This window comes from Mirounga angustirostris, unplaced genomic scaffold, assembly GCF_029215605.1.
Source record: "Mirounga angustirostris isolate CCGP_5_RB_7025 unplaced genomic scaffold, mMirAng1.0.hap1 SCAF_5, whole genome shotgun sequence".
Lineage (NCBI taxonomy): Eukaryota > Metazoa > Chordata > Mammalia > Carnivora > Phocidae > Mirounga > Mirounga angustirostris.
The window spans coordinates 19491121-19512182 of record NW_026991713.1 but is presented as its reverse complement, the minus strand read 5'-3'; the positions used below and the strand labels follow the sequence as shown (position 1 = coordinate 19512182).

Genomic DNA, 21062 nt, shown 5'->3' with positions numbered 1-21062 from the left:
CTGTTACTTTGTGTGTGAGTGTGGGCAAGTAAGAATAGTGATTGCAGCTATAAATACTATGCGCACAAATATATGTTGATTGAATAAGGACTAAGCAAATAATTTAAATATCCCTACATCTTAATTTCTGTATTTCTAAAAAATAGAAAATTGGACCTCTCTCAAAGGGCTGGGCTATGATGACTGCATACATGTAGAGCACTTAGCACAACGCCTAGCACAGAATAAGCACACAATAAATATTACTGTCATCACAGCAAGCAGTCTACAACTGACATAAATATCCAAACTGCTAAAATATGAATTGTAAATAATGAGCTAGAGTCAACCCCAGACTACCATCCATTAAGGAGATAATGAGTTACAGTCAACCCTAGACTATCATCCATTAAGGAGAAAAAGGCAATAAACTACCTTTAAACTTCATAGGTTTTTGGTCAACAAACTTTTCTCTAGGGTTCAAGGAAGAGCTAGAGAATAGTGATACACTCAAAACAGTTGAGGGAAAGTTGAGAGAGAAACAGAAGGCGGTTAAAGAGTGAATCAGGTGGCTTTGATAATGCATAAGCAATCAATAAACAAGAGAGGATTATTGTTGTATTTGATCTAGTCTTCAGCACTCACTTCAGCAGTGAAAATTATTAAGCACCACAAAGGTGAGGGGCTACCCCTGCCTCAGGGCAGCTTAATGGAGCTGCTTTCATAGGTGTGTTTGCTGGTTATTTTATTTTTTTAACCTGGTGATGAAGAGTACGGAGATGGAGTATTTGCTCCTCTCTGCTAACAATCCTTGAATTGATTCTCTCCATACTACCTACCCTGGTATAAAAAGTGAAGGAATAATTCCAGTAATCCTTGGTTTATTGCTAGTCAGTCATTTCTATATCCCATTTAGAGAGGCAGTGGTATGAGATAAAACTCATGGGAGCAAGCACCTAGCCTCTGGGTCTCTTAGATGAAATATATTGAACTGAATTCCTTTATCAATTATCATATATTTCACTTTCTTTTGTTTTAGTGAGAAGGCAGAAGAGATTTGGACTAGAGACTGCTAATTAGACAAAAATAACAGATGTTACACAAATGAAAACAGTTTTCCTGTCTCCATGCAATTTTTGTTAATACATCTCACAAAAACTACTTGCTAAAACTATACCTTAAAAATCGGGCGCCTGGGTGGCTCAGTTGGTTAAGCGACTGCCTTCAGCTCAGGTCATGATCCTGGAGTCCCAGGATCGAGTCCCACATTGGGCTCCCCGCTCAGTGGGGAGTCTGCTTCTCCCTCTGACCCTCTCCCCTCTCATGCTTTCTCTCATTCTCTCTCTCTCAAATAAATAAATAAAATCTTTAAAAACAAAACAAAACAAACTATACCTTAAAAATAAAACAGAATGAATTAAATACTGTTTTTATTGACTCACCTGTGAATGATCTTATTTTATTCCTCTTTCTCCTTTCTTAAACCCAATTTCAACCCATTATTCTATTTCTTTCCCATTCTCTTTTTTGGCTTTTTAAGAAAAAAATAGGGGTCTCTGAATCTGGTACCTAATCCTTAACTAGTCATTTGCTCAAAGTATTTTTATTATTTTCATAATGATATTTGATACTAACGTTATGTTTCAAGGCTACTTCCCCAACCACCTTATGGATCAAGGAATGTTAAATACTTTTTTTTTTTTTTTAGATTTCCTTCCTTCCTTCCTTCCTCCCTCCTTCCCTCCCTCCCTCCTTTCCTTCCTTCCTTCCTTCCGCAGAGGGAGAAGCAGACTCCCCACTGAGCAGGGAGCCCAATGTGGGGCTTTATCCCAGAACCCCAGGATCATGACCTGAGCCAAAGGCAGACACTTAACTGACTGAGCCACCTAGACACCCCAATAATTTCAATATAAACTGAAAACAATGTGTACTTAAAAATGTTAAGTCTTTGGGGGAAAAAATGTAAATCTTTGGGGTAAGAGAAACAAATTTCAAAGTAAAGAAATGTTTTCAACTGTGAAATCTGGGAATTCCTTTTGCTCTCTTTTGTCACATAAGCCTTAGTGAACTATCTCACAAAATTCTCTAAAAACTAATTCAGCAGAGGTGGGATGCAAGATTGATGGTATACAATCGAGAAGGATATAAGGTATGTTAACACAATAATTGGATGACAAGAGGTGATGGTACGAATTAGGGAGATTGTAATTCTTGTTTTACTCATTTGCCACCTTTAAAAGTGCAAGATGATTTCTAGGCTACTCATTAAGCCAGTATCCAGACCTACCTCCTCACAAACTGTAGAAAAGCGGTTGAGGAACTGTACAGTGTGCACCACAAACTGGTTTAGAAATGCCACCGTTCTTTTCTGTTGAATAGCTGGCACCTGTGTTATGTAAAAACAAACATGATTTGTACAGGACAAAGTACCCCGTGCAAACCCTTTGACATCAGTTTTATATATGTACATACATATCGCTCTCTCTCTCTATATCTATATATCCCTTCGACATATAACAGGGCATTTTGCTATGTTATAGGAGTTACTCGAAGTACTACAAAGAGTCACTAACTTGTTCTCCTAAACTGGGGGGGTGGGGTGTCCGATGGTGACCTAAGTTACAAAGTTTGAGAAAGGACTTTGGACTCACAAGTGTGAACTTTAGCAGGTAAAGGCAACACACATAAACACACAAAAAACTTGGGGACTAAGTAAAAGAGGTGGGGTTAGAGGTCGTAACCTGCCCGTGTCGCCATCGTGTAACCCGTGCGTAGAGCGACTCCTAACACGGGAAGCGAAGGCCGGGAAAGGCACACCACCCCCTTAGACGGATCAGGAGGGACCCCTTTTTAAACTGTGGGACTCTACCCCCCGAGAACGGGACCAGAGACGCCCGGCGCTAGGGACAGAGTTGGATATGGAGAGATGGGGTGTCCCTGGGAACCGAGCGTCCCTTCCCCATCCTACTCCCAGGTCGCCTAATTTCAACTAGGTCTTTTACAAACCTTGGTCAGGTCTATGCCTGACCCCATGAGAGGAAGCCCGTCCTCATCCATCTCCTCAGCGGGCGGGGGACCCAGGGCTCACCCACAAACCCCTCCCAGACGGGGCCCGCCCAACCCGGTAATAATGTCCAAACACCTCCCCTAGTCCCCGCCTCCGACGCCCTTCCCACCGGAAGGAAACGCCTCCGCTCGCCAATCACTCGGCTGCTCCCGTAGAACCCGCCTCTTTGCACGGCATTCTGGGATTGGTAGTTCGTCTGGATTGTGACGTCAGACGCAGAGGCGCGGGGTGGGGCAAGGCTGCGGTTTTAGCAGTAAAGTCTTAAAAAGGGGGCAAAAAAAAAAAAAAAAAGGAAACACTGAGTCCGGTTGAAGTTATCCCTGCTTACCCCTCTCTGTAATCTAAATAGCTAAGTCATTCGTTAATTTAAAACATATGCATTTTTAAAATCCCAAGTGCCGGATACGCTCCTAGATCCTGTGGCAATACAAAGACTGAACTTGCTGCACTGAAGAGTTTTATGCCCTGAAGGAGGAGACAAAACTTGTTTCCTAAGGACTTTAAAATTTTGAAATAAAATGTCAAATGCTACAAGTGAGGCAAACGCCGATGGAAATGACATCCACTTAGATCATCAAAAAGGTACAACACACAGACACCTGACAGAACTTTGCATCAGGGATTTGAAGATCTTTGCTCAGATTTTGACTGTGCAGCTTAATACCTATAGGATCTAGGACAGCCACCAAACCAAAATCTGAACCCCTCCTATGTACCAACCAAGATGCTTAGTACTGAAAAGATGGAGAATAGTCTCTGCCTTCGGAAAGCTTATAGCTTAGGGCAGATATAGAAGTGTCGCATCTAGACCGAGGTGCTAACAATACTGAGAAAGTTGTGCGCTTGCACACACGTGGGTGTGTATGCCCACATAAATGCAAATATACCACAGATAAAAGGTGCTCCTAAATCCTCCGAGAAAACCAGAGAAGGTAGCTTTGTAGCAGGTGCTTGAGTGGAGTTATGCAGGCAATTTGGGGTGGACTCTTCTACAAAGGCACAGAGGCATGGGTGTATGGTATGTAGGGAAAATGGAAAGCTGCTTGATTCTGTTGAAGCTAAAAAATCCCAGAAATGGAGAATAGTAGGAAAGGAGTCAGCAGTAGACAGAACAGCTCATTAAGGACCTTTTATGCCACATTTGATACTATAGTTCATGTTTCTCTAAAGTGTGATCCATGAACCACCTGTATCAATTATTTGGGAGTGGGCAGTACTTCCTAAAATGTGCATTCCAGGGATTAATCTTAAATAGGACCTCTGCGGGTAAGCCTAGAAATCTGCACTTTACCCCTCCCCCCCCCATTATTCTAAACTGAAAGGTTAGAAAGTTTGTTCTGTAGGTGATGAGAGCCATTAAAAATTCTGAGCAGGAGAGTGACATGATTTACTCTTTCATGACTTTCCTTTTATCTCTCTGGCCATTCATCTTTCCTTTGTCCCTTCTCATTTTCCCAACCTCTGGAGTTTCCCATATTTATATATCTAAGCCAGATCTCACATTAGAAGCCAGTGTAGCTGAAGCAGAGTGAGCAAGGTAGGGGAATTCAAGGAGATGAAAGTTATGTGGGGGACAGATCATGGAGAGCTTTGTAGGCTCTTGTAAGGACTTTGGCTTTCTGGGTAAGATGGGAAGTCATGGAAAGATTTCAAGCAGAAGCATGATGGGAGCCACCGAAGAGCTTTAAGCAGGGGAGTGGCATGATCAGAATTGTATTTGAGGACATTCTATTTGGCACAAGGTGTAAGAGTGACATGAGGGTGGCAGGCAAGCCTGGAATTACACAGCTGTAACAGTCACCTTTTACTCCATTCTCCTTTACATTTAAACATACATCAAGTTGTATGTCTTCTAGCTCCTACATAGCTTTTGAATCTGTCTGTAACTCTTCATCTTTATGGCCACATCTCAAGTTCTAACATTCTCCAATGTTACTGTAATAACTTCTTCCTGCTTCCATCTTGTGTCCCTCCAGCCTAACCACATTGTATCCATATAGTGACTGTTTACAAAGACAAATCTGATTGTTACCCAGGATATAATCGTTTCTCATTTCCCTCAGTTTAATGTGCTCACAAGGCCCTCTGTATGGCTCTTGCTCACCTCTCTAACCTCACTTCTCACTATCCTCTCCATTTAACACCCCCCAAATGTCTTTAAATTCCTGAAACCGGGAATTGCTGTGGGGCTTAAACAAATACTGTGTCCTTTGCCTGGAACAGTCTCCTTTTTTCCCTGACCACCCCTGCCTAACTCCTACTTACGCTCATCTCCTTTATCCATGGTTTTCAAAGTTTGAATACAGTGTACTTGGATGTAATTTTCTTTGTATTTATCCTTCTTGAAGTTTGCTGAGCTTCTCAGATCTGTGGTTTGATGTTTTAAATCAAGTTTTGAAAGATTTCTTGGCCATTAGTTTTTCAAAAAAAATTTTGTCACATTTTTTTTTCTGGGACTCCAAGATACATGTATGTTTGATCGCTTGATACTGTCCACAGTTCACTGATGCTCTGCTCATTTTTTTCTCCCTGTGTTTCTGAGTAGATAATTCTTATCAACCTATCTTAAGCTCACTGATACTTTGTTTTCTAGCGTTCAATTTATTATGAAACTACTCATCCAATGAATTTTGATTTTAGACTTTTCAGTTCTAAAATGTCCATTTTTAGGAGTTTCTATTTTTTTTTTTTAAGATTTTATTTTATTTGACACAGAGAGACAGAGCAAGAGAGGGAACACAAGCAGGGGGAGTGGGAGAGAGAGAAGCAGGCTTCCCGCGGAGCAGGGAGCCCAATGTGGGGCTCGATCCCAGGACCCTGAGATCATGACCTGAGCCGAAGGCAGATGCTTAATGACTGAGCCACCCAGGTGCCCCAGGAGTTTCTATTTTTCTCCTAAAATTCCCTGTACCCTTCTTTTCCTTAGGATATATGTATATATAGAGCTACACTTGAGCAGAGTCCCCAACTGGCCAGCTTAGCCTTTCTCTTCAGAGCCAGGAGAGGCTCCCAGTGAGAGGAAAAAATAAAAAACCGGACAGTCGCTTCATGGTTATGTATGGTTATCTGTAAGTAGCAGGCATGCATAGATATAGAATTAAAGAAACATGAACTTCTTCTCAGTTGCCCAGTTGACGAATTTTTTTCAAAGTGGTTTGGTTTCTTAAAAAAAGACAAAATGCTAGATGTGATTTCTAGTTAACAGAAAGAAGAGTGGCAGTTTCTCTCTGCCTCCTGGGACCTTTGATGATTACTGTTCATCAGTCATCCATAGCTCCTGACAGCAGTGCCATTCACAGTTTAATAACTGAATTTCCAGGACTACTAAAAACAATCTATAGCTAGAAGTTTTGGCCAACTGCCAGAAGTCCTCTGAAGTATGTACTCCTTCCTCCAGGCTTTCATTGGAAATGATTAACAGATTTCATTTACTGTAGTGAATTTTGAAGGCAAAACAAATAGATTGTAATGAATACTGATTTCAAAGGGCAGAGATTAAATATATCACCCACATGTATCCATCCATTCAATAAAAAATCTTAAGAATATTTCAACAGTTAACTTTGTTTTCATTGCAGATTACTAGAAAATATTTAATTTTATCATGGGTAAGTTCTTAGGTAAGCAAAACAATGAGAATTGGGTTCCTATTTTTCTTTTTATTTCTTCCTGCTCTGCTTCAGGATGAATAGAGGGGTGTGGTGTTTCTTCATAAGAGTGGGAAAATAAAATTAAATGTTCCCTATCCGTCCCCTCTGCCCTATCCCTTATGAGTGATACAAATTGTCTATTGGGACTTGGCTAAGTGAAGGAATTCTAGCCTACAGATTTCATTTGTGTTAAGAATTTAATGTCTCAGCTACTTCTTTTAATTGTCCTGCCTTTTCAAACTTTCAGACTCAGAAAGTTGGGTTGTAGGCTTATATACTATGTGCAGGACATTGGATTCTTCTCTGGAAATCTTACTACCTTAAGAGATCTAAAGATACTTAGTTAGGGGGTCCTCAGTAAAACAGCACATAGCCTAATGATGATCCTGCTTTCTTTGAGGGGACTTGGGTGGGCAGGAAGCTCTCACTGTTGCATTTGTACCCACCAGTTTTAATTTATGGAGGTGACTAATTGATGACAGAGTATAATGCTATTGAGAGTTTATTACACATTTCCCAAGAGAAGGGGGCACACCATGCCACACAGGGCCACAGGGAAAACACCAGATTTGGGTAAGGAGGCAGACAGAAGCAGGAGCTGGGGGAAGGCACAGGCCAGAGTCTTTATTCAGGTGTCTGTGGGAAAAGCAAGGCAGGGCAGGGGAAACAGTTTAAAGACTGGCTGGTGTGAATAATTCTGGTGAGCTTTGAGACACAGGAGCTGTCCCTAGCTGTCTGTACCTAGCCTTGAGCTGACATAGGACAGGGGAAATATTGGCTTGGTGTATGAAAGTTAGATAAAGAATTAGTTGGGGTTACTGGGCTCCAGATTGGTTGGTTTGCGAATGAAATAATGTACTTCCAAGTAAGTTGTTTCACTGTTTTTAGGAATTAGCTAGTCATGGAAGAGGTGGTTTCTCTTAAGATCTATAAGGCCATGAATACCAGAGCTTCAAGAATACAGAAAATAAAAAAATATATATAATTGGCCCTGTGATGAATGGATGCTAAAAAGACAAATACAGAATCTAAGAAAACAGTGAGAATACTCACTTTTCAGTATGTGGATTTCAGGTAATAGTTTCAGCAAGGCACCTCACTCCTGAGTCTAGAGTCTCATACAATATCTGAAGTGATCAGAGGGGAAGGAGCAGCTGTCTGGCTACGCAAGCTAGGGGGAGGGTATTTGGAAGGGGGCATGTCTAATTACTACTCATCTACACTCTCAATCAAACCTCCTATTTTAGTAATCCCTGAAGCACTGCACCCCCCTTCCGAGGAACTAATGCCCCAAGAATTCGAAGTGTCTTAACTTTCCTGCTTTAGAAGATGATGCCACTTCTCTTCTTTCAATCCTTACAACACTCCTTGCTTTCATTACTCATTGATACCTAGCACATGCTACCATTATCTTTTTGTGACAATGTGATATTGCCAACCTCTGTAATTTCTTTGAGATCAGAGGCCAGTTTCCATTTCTTTATATTGCCTTACTTAATCTAAGAGTTATGCACATGTTAGTTAACATCTGCTTATCTTTAAGTTAAGAACTTATTATATAAGGGGTGCCTGGGTGGCTCAGTTGTTAAGCGTCTGCCTTCGGCTCAGGTCATGATCCCAGGGTCCTGGGATGGAGCCCCACATTGGGCTCCCTGCTCGGCAGGAAGCCTGCTTCTCCTTCTCCCACTCCCCCTGCTTGTGTTCCCTCTCTCTCTCTGTGTCTCTCTCTGTCAAATAAATAAATAAAAAAATCTTAAAAAAAAATTTATTATATAAGTGAAATATTTATCATAAAAACTTAAAAGAAAAAAGCATAGGAGGGAAAAATGTCACCCACAGTCACTCTTTTTAGAAGTAACCATTACAGTTTTGTATTGCCAAGGTCTTTCATCTTGAATTTACTAAGTCAAATTTTTTTCCTCATTGGTGGGGGTATACATGAGTAGGCCTCAGTCATGAGTCCTTGCTTAGATTTGTACACCCTTTATAGCACTCTGTCCTCTTCGTAGAACAACCCTCTCCATTTATTTAAAAAAAAAAAAAAAAAGCAGATGATGCCACTATCAGCTGCTTCTAATTAACCTCCCCTGGCTGTTTCAGTAAATGACTCAGCACCTGGACTTCTTAAAGCGGTCAGGTTATTTTGAATCACAACCACATAAAATCACTTAACACTACTCTGGAAGTTCAACATCAACATTTCTTCCTGTTGCCTTGTTTCTAGAGTCCAAAATGATCATGTTAGAACCTTTGCTATTATTCTTTAAAAAATGTGCCAGAAGGTATGAGCCAGTCAGTCTAGGAAAGTGGTTCACAATAGTTTCCAGTATGAGAAGCCCTTTTTAATAGAAAAAAATTTTGAGGAACCCCAGATGATTGTGGCTGGATATTTAATATACATTGAGTGAATATATACACACTGTTGAGGATTTAAAATAGGAATATTAAATGGAAATGGGTGAACTATATTGGGGAATCCATTTTAAAATCCCAGATTTCCATTCAAAATAGCATTTCACTCCCTTTTATTTTCCAGGCTAGGTTCTATTAGTTTTCCTATTAATACACCCTACCTTAGAAAGTCTTGCCTCTTATGTATCATATAGGCAGGAATTGTTATTCTGATTTCATTTGCACTCCAGGGCCAAACCTGGGAGTCACATAATAGATATCAAGATGACAAGCACACCTTGATGTACCTGGGACCTTTTTAACCCTCTCAAAATTTCTGAATGAAATCTTCAAAAGCCATTCTTGCTGAATTGGAGAAGGGTTCATTGGCAGGCGCATTCTTCCCACTACCTGTTAATGGTGTTTTGGGGGAGGAAGAGGCTGCTGGCAAAACACCTGAAATCAACGCCTGCTAGAATTGTGTGGGCAAGTTTGATTTTTGGGGCTGTTTATATTATCTCAAGAACCCAGGAGGTTATGGCTTCAAAGGTAAAAGAGGATTCTGATAGTGGTTATATGAATATAATATTGAGAAACCCTTGCAATAATTCCATACTCTTCCATTTGCCATCAACACGTTGGGAAGCAATGACCCAGGGTTTTGTAAAGATTATATACACTTATGAACATATCTCAGTTATTGTGGCAGGTGGGTGGAATGATGGGGAAAAGACTACGTCAAAAACATTGACAAAATCTAGAATTACTCCATGGACTTGGGGCCTATATGTATTTGTGGGTAAGTCCAGGGTGGGGTGAGACCTCTAAGCAGCTATATATATATGACCATGTCCGTACTTGCTCAAAATAAAGTGCCAGGGAAGTCTTACTAAAGTTCTGTACATTTCCAGTGAGGGATACTCCCACAGATTTCTCCTAGGTACAGGCAATTGGGAGAGAAATGCCATATTAGCTGTTCACAATAGCTTGAGGCACTAGTGTGCAACTATCGTGAGAATCAGCTCTACATAATATTTGGCAAAGTATTTTAAATTCCAGAGTCTAAACCTTAATGAAAAAAACCCACATTTTTTTGGTGGTCTGAAAACCAAATGAGCTATTATAATTACTATAAAGTATACCTGAGTTATTTTATCTGTAATGAACACCTAGATTTCATTAGTACTAGTGGAAGAAAGTACTAGCAATTAACCAAAGAAACATTAACTAAGAAAAGATGGTAGAAAGAAGTTCTTTAAAAAATAACTTCTATTGGTCTGGTTTAAACTAATGTCCACTAACAAAGTCATTTCTTAACAGTTATAGTCTAAGTGAAAATGAACCAAAATGAACTAATTTGTTTAGACAGCCTCCACCTTCTTTATCACTGTGGCATAATTTATGACTAGTTGCTTCTGGCTTAGAGGTTAGTTGTCTGGGGCTTATTTCCTTTATACCCTGTCTCAAAAATAGAGATTTCCTAAAACAGCATTAGAAAGCTCTTGAGATGGTTGCAGAGATTAACCGTAATTTTGGCCAGAGTCTAATCTTGTCTGGATTTGGCTCAGTAATAGGACAACAGCTGTGTTTATGAGAAAGATCAAAGTTTTGTGTTTAACCATTAGAAGCAAAGATACCAGCAGCATTTATTGTCTTTTACTATAAAGAAAGGAAACAGGCATTCAACTCAATCTAGCACTAAAAATGCAGTTGGCAGAAATGCTTATTTCATACATCTTTAAATCTGTTGGGTTACTCAAAGTGTTTGCAAAGGCTGAGAAACCTGGTGTCCTCTCCTTTTACTTACCATTGTTCATATGGATTTTATAAGCTTACATAAGTGTTACAAGTCCCAAGGTAAGAGTATTCTGTTAAAAATTAGTTGAGAAGGCAAACAGCAATATAACAAACACATAAATTAAACAGAAATAAGCCGATCCAAAGAAATTTCCAGGCAAATGTAACTTGATCCTACATACGGGCAACAATTGTTTTTACTAAGGTAGTTCAAAGAACAGCTGAAAAAGTCAGAAAGGAGATTCAGTGCTTTTGATTTCCCATGAAGTCTGTATCCATGCATGCAAAAGAAATTGGTTATGTTGAATCTGAGTAATGGATATGTCATCAAATGTGTATTTGTTTTTCCTTTTGTGAAATGAGATCTTCAAAGCTGATATCCTAATTATTTTGTTGTTACTGTGCTTAGTTAACAATGGTTGCTATAATTAAAGTCATGTTAATAACAACAACAAAAGAAAACTTCTACCTATGTTTTAAAAGGCATATTTCTTTAAATGTATAATTAGAAATGAATGTTAGCTGTTTTGAAATTCTTTCCCAATGCCTGTTAAAATAAATGTTTTTGAATCAGCAAGGTGTTAAAGAAACAGAGTGTTCTCTCCTGTCCCTGTTACTGAGCACACCGACAGCTTGATAAAGATCTATTGGAACAGAATGTTGCTTCTGAGGACTTGACTATGTTCTCATGAGGAATATGTGGAAATGGACCATCATAATGATGATTTTTACTTTGCACATTTTATTTGGGCTCAAAACTAAGCCTATTACTGGTATCATATAAAGTTGGGTTGAGTTTAACTTTTCGAGCTACAGAAAAACATGGGGAATAATCTGGAGCAAATACTTGTCCTCTCCTCAGAAATCAGTCTTGGGCACAATACTGTCTCATAACTTCCCAATCAGCATTTCTGGGATAATGTCAGATTTTGGACAATTACAAAAAACCAGACACAAATGTGCAAACCAGATTTCAATTTCTTCTTCACTGACACGAGATTTAAAACAGCAACAGGAACATTTCTAGGTCAGTGTCAATATGTAGTCACAAATTACCAAAGAAACAAATTGGAGTGCATGGGTGTGCGATTTTGTGTTTTGGCATGGGAGAGACATTGAAATATTCAGTGTACAAGCCAAATCATAAAAATAAAATGGGACTTATGATCCCATCATTTTGAAAGAGTAGGATTTAGTTCTGACATCTTGCAGATTTGTGATATCCTGACTTTTGCTTCAACAATCCTAAATAATATGAGTTTTAGGACATAACTTTTTTTTCCTTTCCACAATGTTTGTATGTGAAGCAATCCTCAGAGAAACTTATTTTCAACAGGAAAAAAACCCTCTTAGCCATACACAAACATGGAAAAACTAAAACTAACTAGGATACATATACATACACAAAAGCAGAACTCATTTATCAGGAATTAGAAGTCATGACCAATAAAAACTCCCCACTAAACACTGCCTCCTGTGTTAGTCTAATTTAAAGTTTACTAAGAACAAAGTTTTCTAATGAAAAAGAGTATCATTACACCATTTAAAGTAATTGAACATAGTAAAGTTTAACAAATGCTTACTCAGGATAGCGTGAATACCGCTCCTGAAGCTAAGAGGTAAAGATATCCCTCTCATTTCTTGAGACTTTAGTGTCACTATGGTCACCATATTAATTTACAAATGAAACAACCATTTTTTCTAAGGACAACACTTCCTGCCTCTTGTTGGCATAAATCCACAAATTTAGTACTTACATGACCACCATGGGTTACCTTTTCCCAGGACAGCTTCCCTTAACAGACAGTAGTCCTACTGGGTAATTTCTTCAGATAACTTATATTTGGATAAGGCCTCATTCCAGAGAACCCATTTCCTAAACACCCAAATATCCAAGGCTAACATACCTTTTTAATCTCCATCCTTAATCATAACCCACTCAATTCCTAAGTCAACTTTCCTAAGTATAAGACAATTTTCAAATGCACTGGCTCAATCTGTCATCTCAATAGGATGTGTCCCTTACTTTTGGGACACATCCTGAAATGATAAATTTTTACAAATTCTTTTGTCTATCCTGATGCTTTTAGGGTTCTCTGTCCCATCACAGAAATTGTTAAAAGGAAATAAGTCCAAATTCCCTGCCCTTTGCCTTTTTAAGTTCCAATCTGCTTATGAAGGGGTAAAGGAAACTATTTCTACTATTTGGTAATAATATTTTATTGTATCAAATAGTTGACTTGGAAATTGCTTATGCTACGCAATTTTTTATCTGTACTATAAGCATGTAACAGTTTATACCAAACATCTATCTACATGATTATAAAATTTCATTGCATTAAAAAAAAACTATCTGCAACATTTCATTCTCTTAAAGCTAATTTTCTTGATTCCATTAGATATGTATTATAAGACAGCTTATGAATAAAACACAATTAAAAAATATTCATTGGCATTCTTAATTAAAAATAACACTTAAATTCCTCAAAAATAAGAACTGTACATCTCTGAAATAAATTAATAATACCTACAAATCCCCGAACTGTGAGGCAGACCCATGTTAGGTATTTTTATTCACCTTAAGTTAATACTCACAATAACTCCATGAGACAGTAATTCCTATTTCCATTCTGTAAGAGGAAATGCAGTTGCAGAGGGCATTAATTCACAGGGACACAGAGTTTGTAGGAATTAATTTTCCTCTATACTTTACGGATAAACAGAACCATAATCTTATACTTTTCTGATTACATCACGATGTGTCACAAAAACATGATATGGCTGCCTTGCATAATGATAATTTCAGTGATCTTGAGAGTCAGGTGAATATAGTTCTACTGCCACTAGGGGCCATCACAAAAACATTTCAGTTTCTTGGTAAAAATGGTGAAGATTCATAAAAGGCAGAGGCTGTCAAGATTAAATTATGATTCCTTTTCAAGGTAAGCTTTATCCCATACACCAGAAAGAACTTCTAAGAATGCTGAGATGTCTAGTCAAAAGAAATTGGCAGGGGCACCTGGGTGGCTCAGTGGGTTAAGCGTCTGCCTTCGGCTCGGGTTATGATCCCAGAGTCCTGGGATCAAGGTCCACGTCAGGCTCTCTGCTCAGTGGGAACCTGCTTCTCCCTCTGCCTGCGGCTCTGCCTACTTGTGCGCTCTCTCTCTGTGTCAAATAAATAAAATCTTAAAAAAAAAAAAAAATTAAAAATAAAACAAAAACAACCCCCCCCCCCAAATTGGCATATAGTAAACAGGATTGAGTAAATCAGTCACATTTTTAAGAAACTGAAAATCATTTTTTTTACAAGATTTTATTTATTTATTTGAGAGAGAGAGAGAGCACAAGCAGGGGGGTGGCAGCCAAAGGGAGAAGCAGGCTTCCCGCTGAGCAGGGAGCCCGATGTGGGACTCAATCCCAGGACCCTGGGATCATGACCTGAGCCAAAGGCAGATGCTTAACTGACTGAGCCACGCAGGCACCCCTGAAAATCATTCTTTATATTAAACTGAATAATAATTTTTTATTATTACTGAGGAAGTTGTAAGACCCTTACACATACAGAATGCTAACAAAAATGGATACACCCACACATATACCTTGAACCACTTCCAGAGTAACACTGAAAGGAAATACCTTGTCTTCCTTTTGTAAATGTTTGTGTCTCTGAGAATTAGGAAAACAGCATATATTTGAAGTATAGAGGACAGGATATACTTTGGATAATCCTGTGATAAAATCACAAATATATATGTTTCTCTAGTCATCTCTTTTCTAGAGCTGCTGAGTCAATTATAGCCTTAAAAGATGATTTAGAAAAATATATGTATGTGTTATGTATGAATATATACACATATATAGAACAGAGCAGGAAAATGATTTTTCAAACCATTAACATTTTATTTAACAGAAGCAACAAATGGGACATTTCTAGAGCTTACAGTATATTTGATATAAAAATAAGGAATTCTCCAAAATATGTATTAAAAATACAAAGTTTATGGATCTAAGGTACACAGAAAATTTGTTTTACATTTCAGTTACCCAAAACAATAGCTTGTGGTCTCCTCCAATTGCACACAGTGGGAGAGTTCTATGCCAGGAGAGGCCAGATCCGACGGCTACAGAACCAATGAGGACAGGCTACAAAATACGTGAAGAATTACAGAAACTTAATAAATCACCAAAGTTAATAAGTAAAAACTACCCTACAAAAATAAGAAATGCATTGATAAATTGTCTTTGGCTAACACAGAGGAAATAGAATGAAAATATGCTCCCTCATAGGTGAAATACACATTATTTGTCTGCAGCGGGCTAGAATGAAGGATACAAATACTCTATGAGTAAACTGGTTTAGCTTAGACTCAAACATTTTTGTAGCCTAAACCAAGCAAGCGAGTAAAATTATTATGTTTAAATGAAGAAGGAAATAAAAAAGAAATAAAATGCTTCTTACATGAATACTGGCAAAAAGGTCTGTTACCACTGGTGATTTAAACACCAAAAAATGCTTTCTCTTTCCAATATAAGCAGATAAGACATTCACAAATGTCTTTAGTTACATTACAGATTTGGGGGCTATGAGTAGAAAAGTAGAAAACACAAATTTAAAAACACATATGCCATAAAACAACTCCAAATTACCTGAGGATGTCCTAAATGATGAATCTGAAACTGGCTTGCAATTTTGCCAGGATAACCAGTGGTTGCAAACAAGTTCTCATTAATTGTGGACCACCTAAGAAAAGACAAAAATACCCATAGTATCCTAGAGATAACTACAAACTTTTCTAAAACAATTTATTTCTTTTTGCACAAAACCAATAATTTTATAAGTCTAAATTTGTTAATACAGCTTTACAACTGGACTGGATATTTCAGGGAAGTTAGCTATAAATATTTTCTCATTTTGTGAATATTTATTAAATGCTTGCAATGTGCCACTTTGTTAAGTTCCAAAGTTACACAGGTTAGCAGTTCCTTTCTTATAACCAAAGGGCTGACAGTGTGGTGGGGGATATAAACACGGCATCAGACAAATATAAAATATTTCACAGTGCAATACATTAAAAAAATTAATGTTCTTATTGACATTTGTTAGAAGATTAGTGATAAATTCATGCATTTAAACACCTAGAATATTTAGATATTTGAATATTTAAGTTTCAAGATATCCTAGACATTGAAATACCGTTAATGAAACAAAAAGTGTTAATATAGCTCCAGCGACATGCCTAGCACTATGATAAGTACAGTGGGGAAGATATATGAAAAAAAGAAAGGATTTGTTGATTAAAAAAAAAAAAAGAAAGAAAAGGCTAAAGTCTGGTTAATATGGGCAGACATTATTAGTTGCTGTCCAACAGCCTTTCTGCCCTTTTTCCATGCTAACGGAACCCCAACTACCTTCTGACAGTGTGACTGACCAGACGGATGATAGGCAATGATAGCAATCCCTAATAAAAGAGGAGTGCTCCTTCTCCTCCTCTTACTTTGGACAAGCTCGTATGAGGCTATGACGCCTGGAACTCTGGTAGTCATTTTGTAACTGTGAAGCTATAGAACCGAAGCCCCGGCACTGTGGACAGCAGAGGGAAAGGGCTGAACTCCTGTTGGCACTGGTGAGCTACTGAGCCAATCCTGAGACTGCCTCCTTCAGAAGCCATCACGTCTCTATGATGTGCTCACATTTCTGAAATCAGAGTGCATCTTACAATCTATGGCATCTTACATTTTGTTGAATATATTTTTTTCTTTTTTTTTTTTTAAAGATTTTATTTATTTATTCGACAGAGAAAGACACAGTGAGAAAGAGAACACAAGCAGGGGGATGTGGGAGAGGGAGAAGCAGGCTTCCCGCGGAGCAGGGAGCCCGATGCGGGGCTCGATCCCAGGACCCCAGAGTCATGACCTGAGCTGAAGGCAGACGCTTAATGACTAAGCCACCCAGGCGCCCCTGAATATATTTTTTTCGAAGTTGTACAAAAAATGATGGTGTCCCCAAGTCCTATAAGTTTATTGGGGGTATTTTAGATTTGATGAAATACAGCATATAAGAAATGTACTACTTGTTTTAGTCTTAGTTAGTAAGTTTTCATGTTACTTGAAGCTAAAAGCACCCTAATGACTACATTATACAATGGAATATTACACAAAAGTCAATAAGAACAAGGTAGACATGTATATTAAGTAGAAAAAAAGTCAGATACATAATATAGTGTGTTCTCATTTAAAGCACAACAATGAAGTTTATATGCATAAACATGGGCCCACCTACATTTTACATCTATCAGAACAAAATATAAGGAAGCATATATTACAAATTGTTGGAGAGGTATTAGTGGAATGGCAATATGTTTTGTATTTTATAAAATTTTCAAAGAAAATGAATCACTCCCTCACCCAGACAAAAAGACAAAAGCAAAGACTTAGTTAGGAAAGCAAAATAACCATTTATCAAACAATCAGTAAACAAACGCCAAAACACCCCCAACACCTCCGTGGAAAGGAGAGGACTGGGAAAGTATTCGAGATAGTGGCACAGCATGTGACGAAATAACCAAATTCAAAAAATTAAATATAACTCCAACAAAAATGGTACATTACCTGAATAAGCAGGCTTGATCCATGTGGACAGGCCTCTTATCTTGAGGATAACTAAAAGGTAACATTTTGTATTTTATGAATTTATGTGCTGGTCTCAAGTAGAGGAACTTAAATTAAGGTTTAAACGGTATTTTTTCTTTAAAGGACACAATGCCCAATGTACTTAAACTGTGACAAAATTCCAAATAAGCACTGGATTAACATAGATGAAACATGATAGAGACACAGACATGATTTAGAACCGTTACAGGACACCATCATTCAACAGAGTCGTTTTTCTCTTTTTTTTAACATAAATAAACACTGCTTAGATCAAAGATTTTTTACTTTGCATTGTTCTTCCTGGGTTACTCTCAAAGTAAATCTGCATAGCATGGGCATCTATCTCTGTTATGTAAAAACTCACAGCTCTGGTCCTTTTCAAGAGAGACTTGTTTCTGCTCTATAGTGAGGCTCAGGTATACAAGAGAGGCTCTGTGGATCATTTAGCAATAGTGACTGACTTTTTGGGTATGCAACAGATAGTTGCTAAGGAAATACCTGGATCGAGTAATATCCCAAATTAACCAATCACTTCCTGCAACAGCTCCAACTTTGAAGGTATTTTTTAAGCACCAGTGGGCTGACATTAATGGCATCTGTTCTGATTCCAGAGATAAAATAGCCTGTTGAGTTAAAAGATCATAAAACCGGATTGTTCCATTCTTCTCTGCAACCATCAGCTGTAAGACAGAAAAAAAAATTCACCTAATTCACTAGCCAAATCTGAGGCAGTAATTCAGTATTATATATAACATGTAAACATTTGCATATATTACAAATGGGACATCAAACGCAAATGAAATAGGTGAAGCCTATGTAAAAATCTCTGTCAAATATTAAAAAACTTACAGAAAACTGGTGAAAGAAAGACTCAGGAAAGTTGAGTACAATTTTAAATGATGATATATGGTTACTAGGAAATAATAAGTCCAAAGAATCATTCTGGGAAAAGTTACAGCTTTAAGTTATGTGTCTAGAAAGGATAGCTAAGTATGTATTTCTCAACAGAGCTATATTATGTGTTACACATCCTCATTTGTCATGAGATTGTTTCCAGAATGGAAGGCAGCATGGTGTAAGGAGCACAGACTGGCCTGGGGAGCAAGGCTGCTTCTTCCACTTAAAAGCTAAATGACTGGTCAAATTACAAGTCCTTGATTGGCAGCTTTCTTCTTTCTAAAATGTATATATAAGGATAAGAATAGCTACAGCATTGTTGTGTTGATTAAATGAGTATTATAGGGGGGTGCCTGGCTGGCTCAGTTGGTAGAGCATGTGATTCTTGATCTCAAGAGTTTTGAGTTTGAGCCGATATGTTGGGTGTAGAGATCACTTAAAAAAAATAAAATCTTAAAAAGGTAATACATGTAAAGCACCCAGTACTATGCTTGTCACAAAGCAGCCACTCCATATATAGTAGTTACTCTTACTTCAATATTTCCTTTATTCTAAAATACTACTGATTTAAGATGTTGAATAATGAGCTTGCTCCTTCCTTCCTTCCCTGATCCCTCTCTTCTTCCTTCCCTTCCTTTCTAAGAAATATCTTATCAATGCAAAAATAATCATAAGATAAATTTCAATTTTATAAAATATTAACATGTGAAAAAATTTATTTCTTAGAATCAAAGAAGCAAGGCATTAGGATACCCATTTGTGAGAGTTAAGGTAAAGAGATTGCTATGAATAGATAAGTAGTTGTTGCCCAAATAAAATGGTTTAAAAACTCTCTACATTTTCTGTAAAGTTCTTACTTCCTAATTCTGGTTATATGAAAACATTCCTGAAGGTGTGAAGTAACAGTGGTAGCCTGGAAAGAATGAGAGACAGTGTCAATAATCCTGCGTTCTACTAATCTGTTGAATGACCTGGAGTTTGCTTTTTTCCTACCTGTGAAATGTGGGATAATTACATCAGACTCAAAATGTTATCAAATGGCTATAATGTGATATTGTACATAACTGTATTTTCCTAAACCCATAAAACACCATTAAAGTATTGTTACTACTTCTAATAAGACAGATCATGTCTGGCTTAGGACTACTGGCAGTCATTCTATTATTCATTATCTAAGAGACATTTACTGAGCATCTACCTCCACCTTCCCCCACTGCCCACACACACAGTTGAGTCTTATTATTCATAGTAGTTAGAGCCTATTAAATTGCTGCAAACAAGGAATTAGTAAATATTGAACACTGATCCTAGAGGAAATAAAGGGTTGGGTTCTTGTGAGTCTCTGGGCATAACATTTTTGTCAACTGACCAATGCATAATCTGGTATTATGTATTTTTAAAGATACCGTGTTTCATTATACTGATTCATTAACACAGAACTCACAGCTGGGGTGCCCGGGTGGAGCAGTCGGTTAAGCACCTGACTCTTGGTTTTGGCTCAGGTGTGATCTCAGGTTTTTGAGATTGAGCCCTGCATCAGGCTCTGCACTCAGTGCGGACTCTGCTTAAGTTCCTCTTTTTCTCCCTCTGCCCCTCCCTGCCCCCTCTAAAATAAAATAAATAAATCTTAAAAACAAAAGAAAACAAAAAACAAGCCTCAGAGCCAACAGCACTATAGCTCATGCTTGAATAACTAATACCATATTATTTTCTCCATAAAGCACATCACAGCCTTATGGCACTTAGGAACCCTAGACTGCACTTTAGCACTTAAATGCTTTATGCTTGGGGGCCATTTTACATGGTGAAATCACCAACAAAAAGCACAAAAATGTGGCACTAAATAGACCACAAAGAGGACACTTGCTTAGAGTATGAGAGCTAAAACAAGAAGGCAGAGCACTGGCCTCATTCAGCCTTAGCTGTAAATGTGCATCTTAGCCGACTCGAATTTCTTGTTGCTCTGTGCATGTCTGCAACTGTGAAATGCCATGAGTACTAATTTTGGGGTTATAAATAAATTTCAGTGAGTAGACAAACTTGCAGATATAGAATCTGCGAATAATGAAGATCAACTATATACACATGTTTATGCAAAATACTATGCTAATTTCCACAGAAGTCAAAAGTAAAAGATGATCCTTGATACCAAGAAATTTCCCATCTAGAGAAGAGAATTATGAAAAAAAAAAATGACCCTAGAATATAAGTAGAATATTGGTAGTCTTTCCAATTTTGGGATTCTTAATAGAAAAGGTAGAATTTAGAACTTTTCTCTAACAGGCAGAATGTTAAAATAATACTAATTCTACTAAGAATAACATCAGATCAGTTACATGTTATACAACAAAAACAAATGCAACACTGAGCTTTACATGCCCTGCCTTACTGAATCCTCATAACCACTGTATGAAAATATTACTATCATTAATCCCATTTTTCAGAAGAAGAGACTGAGGTGTGGAGTGACAAAAGTAACTTGTTGAAGTCTCACTGCTAGCCTGTGGCAGAGCCTGTATCTGCACTCAGGTCTTGAACCTAGGTCTGTCTGACTACAGAGCACATGTATTTCTTACTACAAGCTAGACTGTGAAGACCGGTGAATGGTTTGGTGTGCTAATATATAGTTG

General features: G+C 37.9%; 2 protein-coding genes across 6 annotated transcripts in view; both read right to left on the bottom strand.

Annotated features, from left to right (window-relative positions):
* WASHC3 (WASH complex subunit 3) overlaps positions 1-3396 on the bottom strand; it is a 55318-nt gene extending 51922 nt beyond the window's left edge. For 3 of the 4 annotated variants that reach the window (XM_045872738.3, XM_045872739.3, XM_045872740.3), the window contains exons 1-2: positions 2986-3138; positions 2267-2365 (exon numbers count right to left, since the gene is read on the bottom strand). In XM_045872738.3, the coding sequence (XP_045728694.1) occupies positions 2267-2365; positions 2986-3036 (150 nt within the window). In that variant the 5' untranslated portion in view covers positions 3037-3138. Of the gene's footprint in view, positions 1-2266; positions 2366-2985 lie in introns of all 4 variants that reach the window. The other variant, XM_045872737.1, reaches the window with a different exon arrangement.
* Positions 3397-14760: 11364 nt separating this feature from the next.
* NUP37 (nucleoporin 37) overlaps positions 14761-21062 on the bottom strand; it is a 42426-nt gene continuing 36124 nt past the window's right edge. For both annotated transcript variants that reach the window (XM_045872734.3, XM_045872735.3), the window contains exons 7-10: positions 18034-18215; positions 17494-17544; positions 15532-15625; positions 14761-15027 (exon numbers count right to left, since the gene is read on the bottom strand). In XM_045872734.3, the coding sequence (XP_045728690.1) occupies positions 14914-15027; positions 15532-15625; positions 17494-17544; positions 18034-18215 (441 nt within the window). In that variant the 3' untranslated portion in view covers positions 14761-14913. The remainder of the gene's footprint in view (positions 15028-15531; positions 15626-17493; positions 17545-18033; positions 18216-21062) is intronic.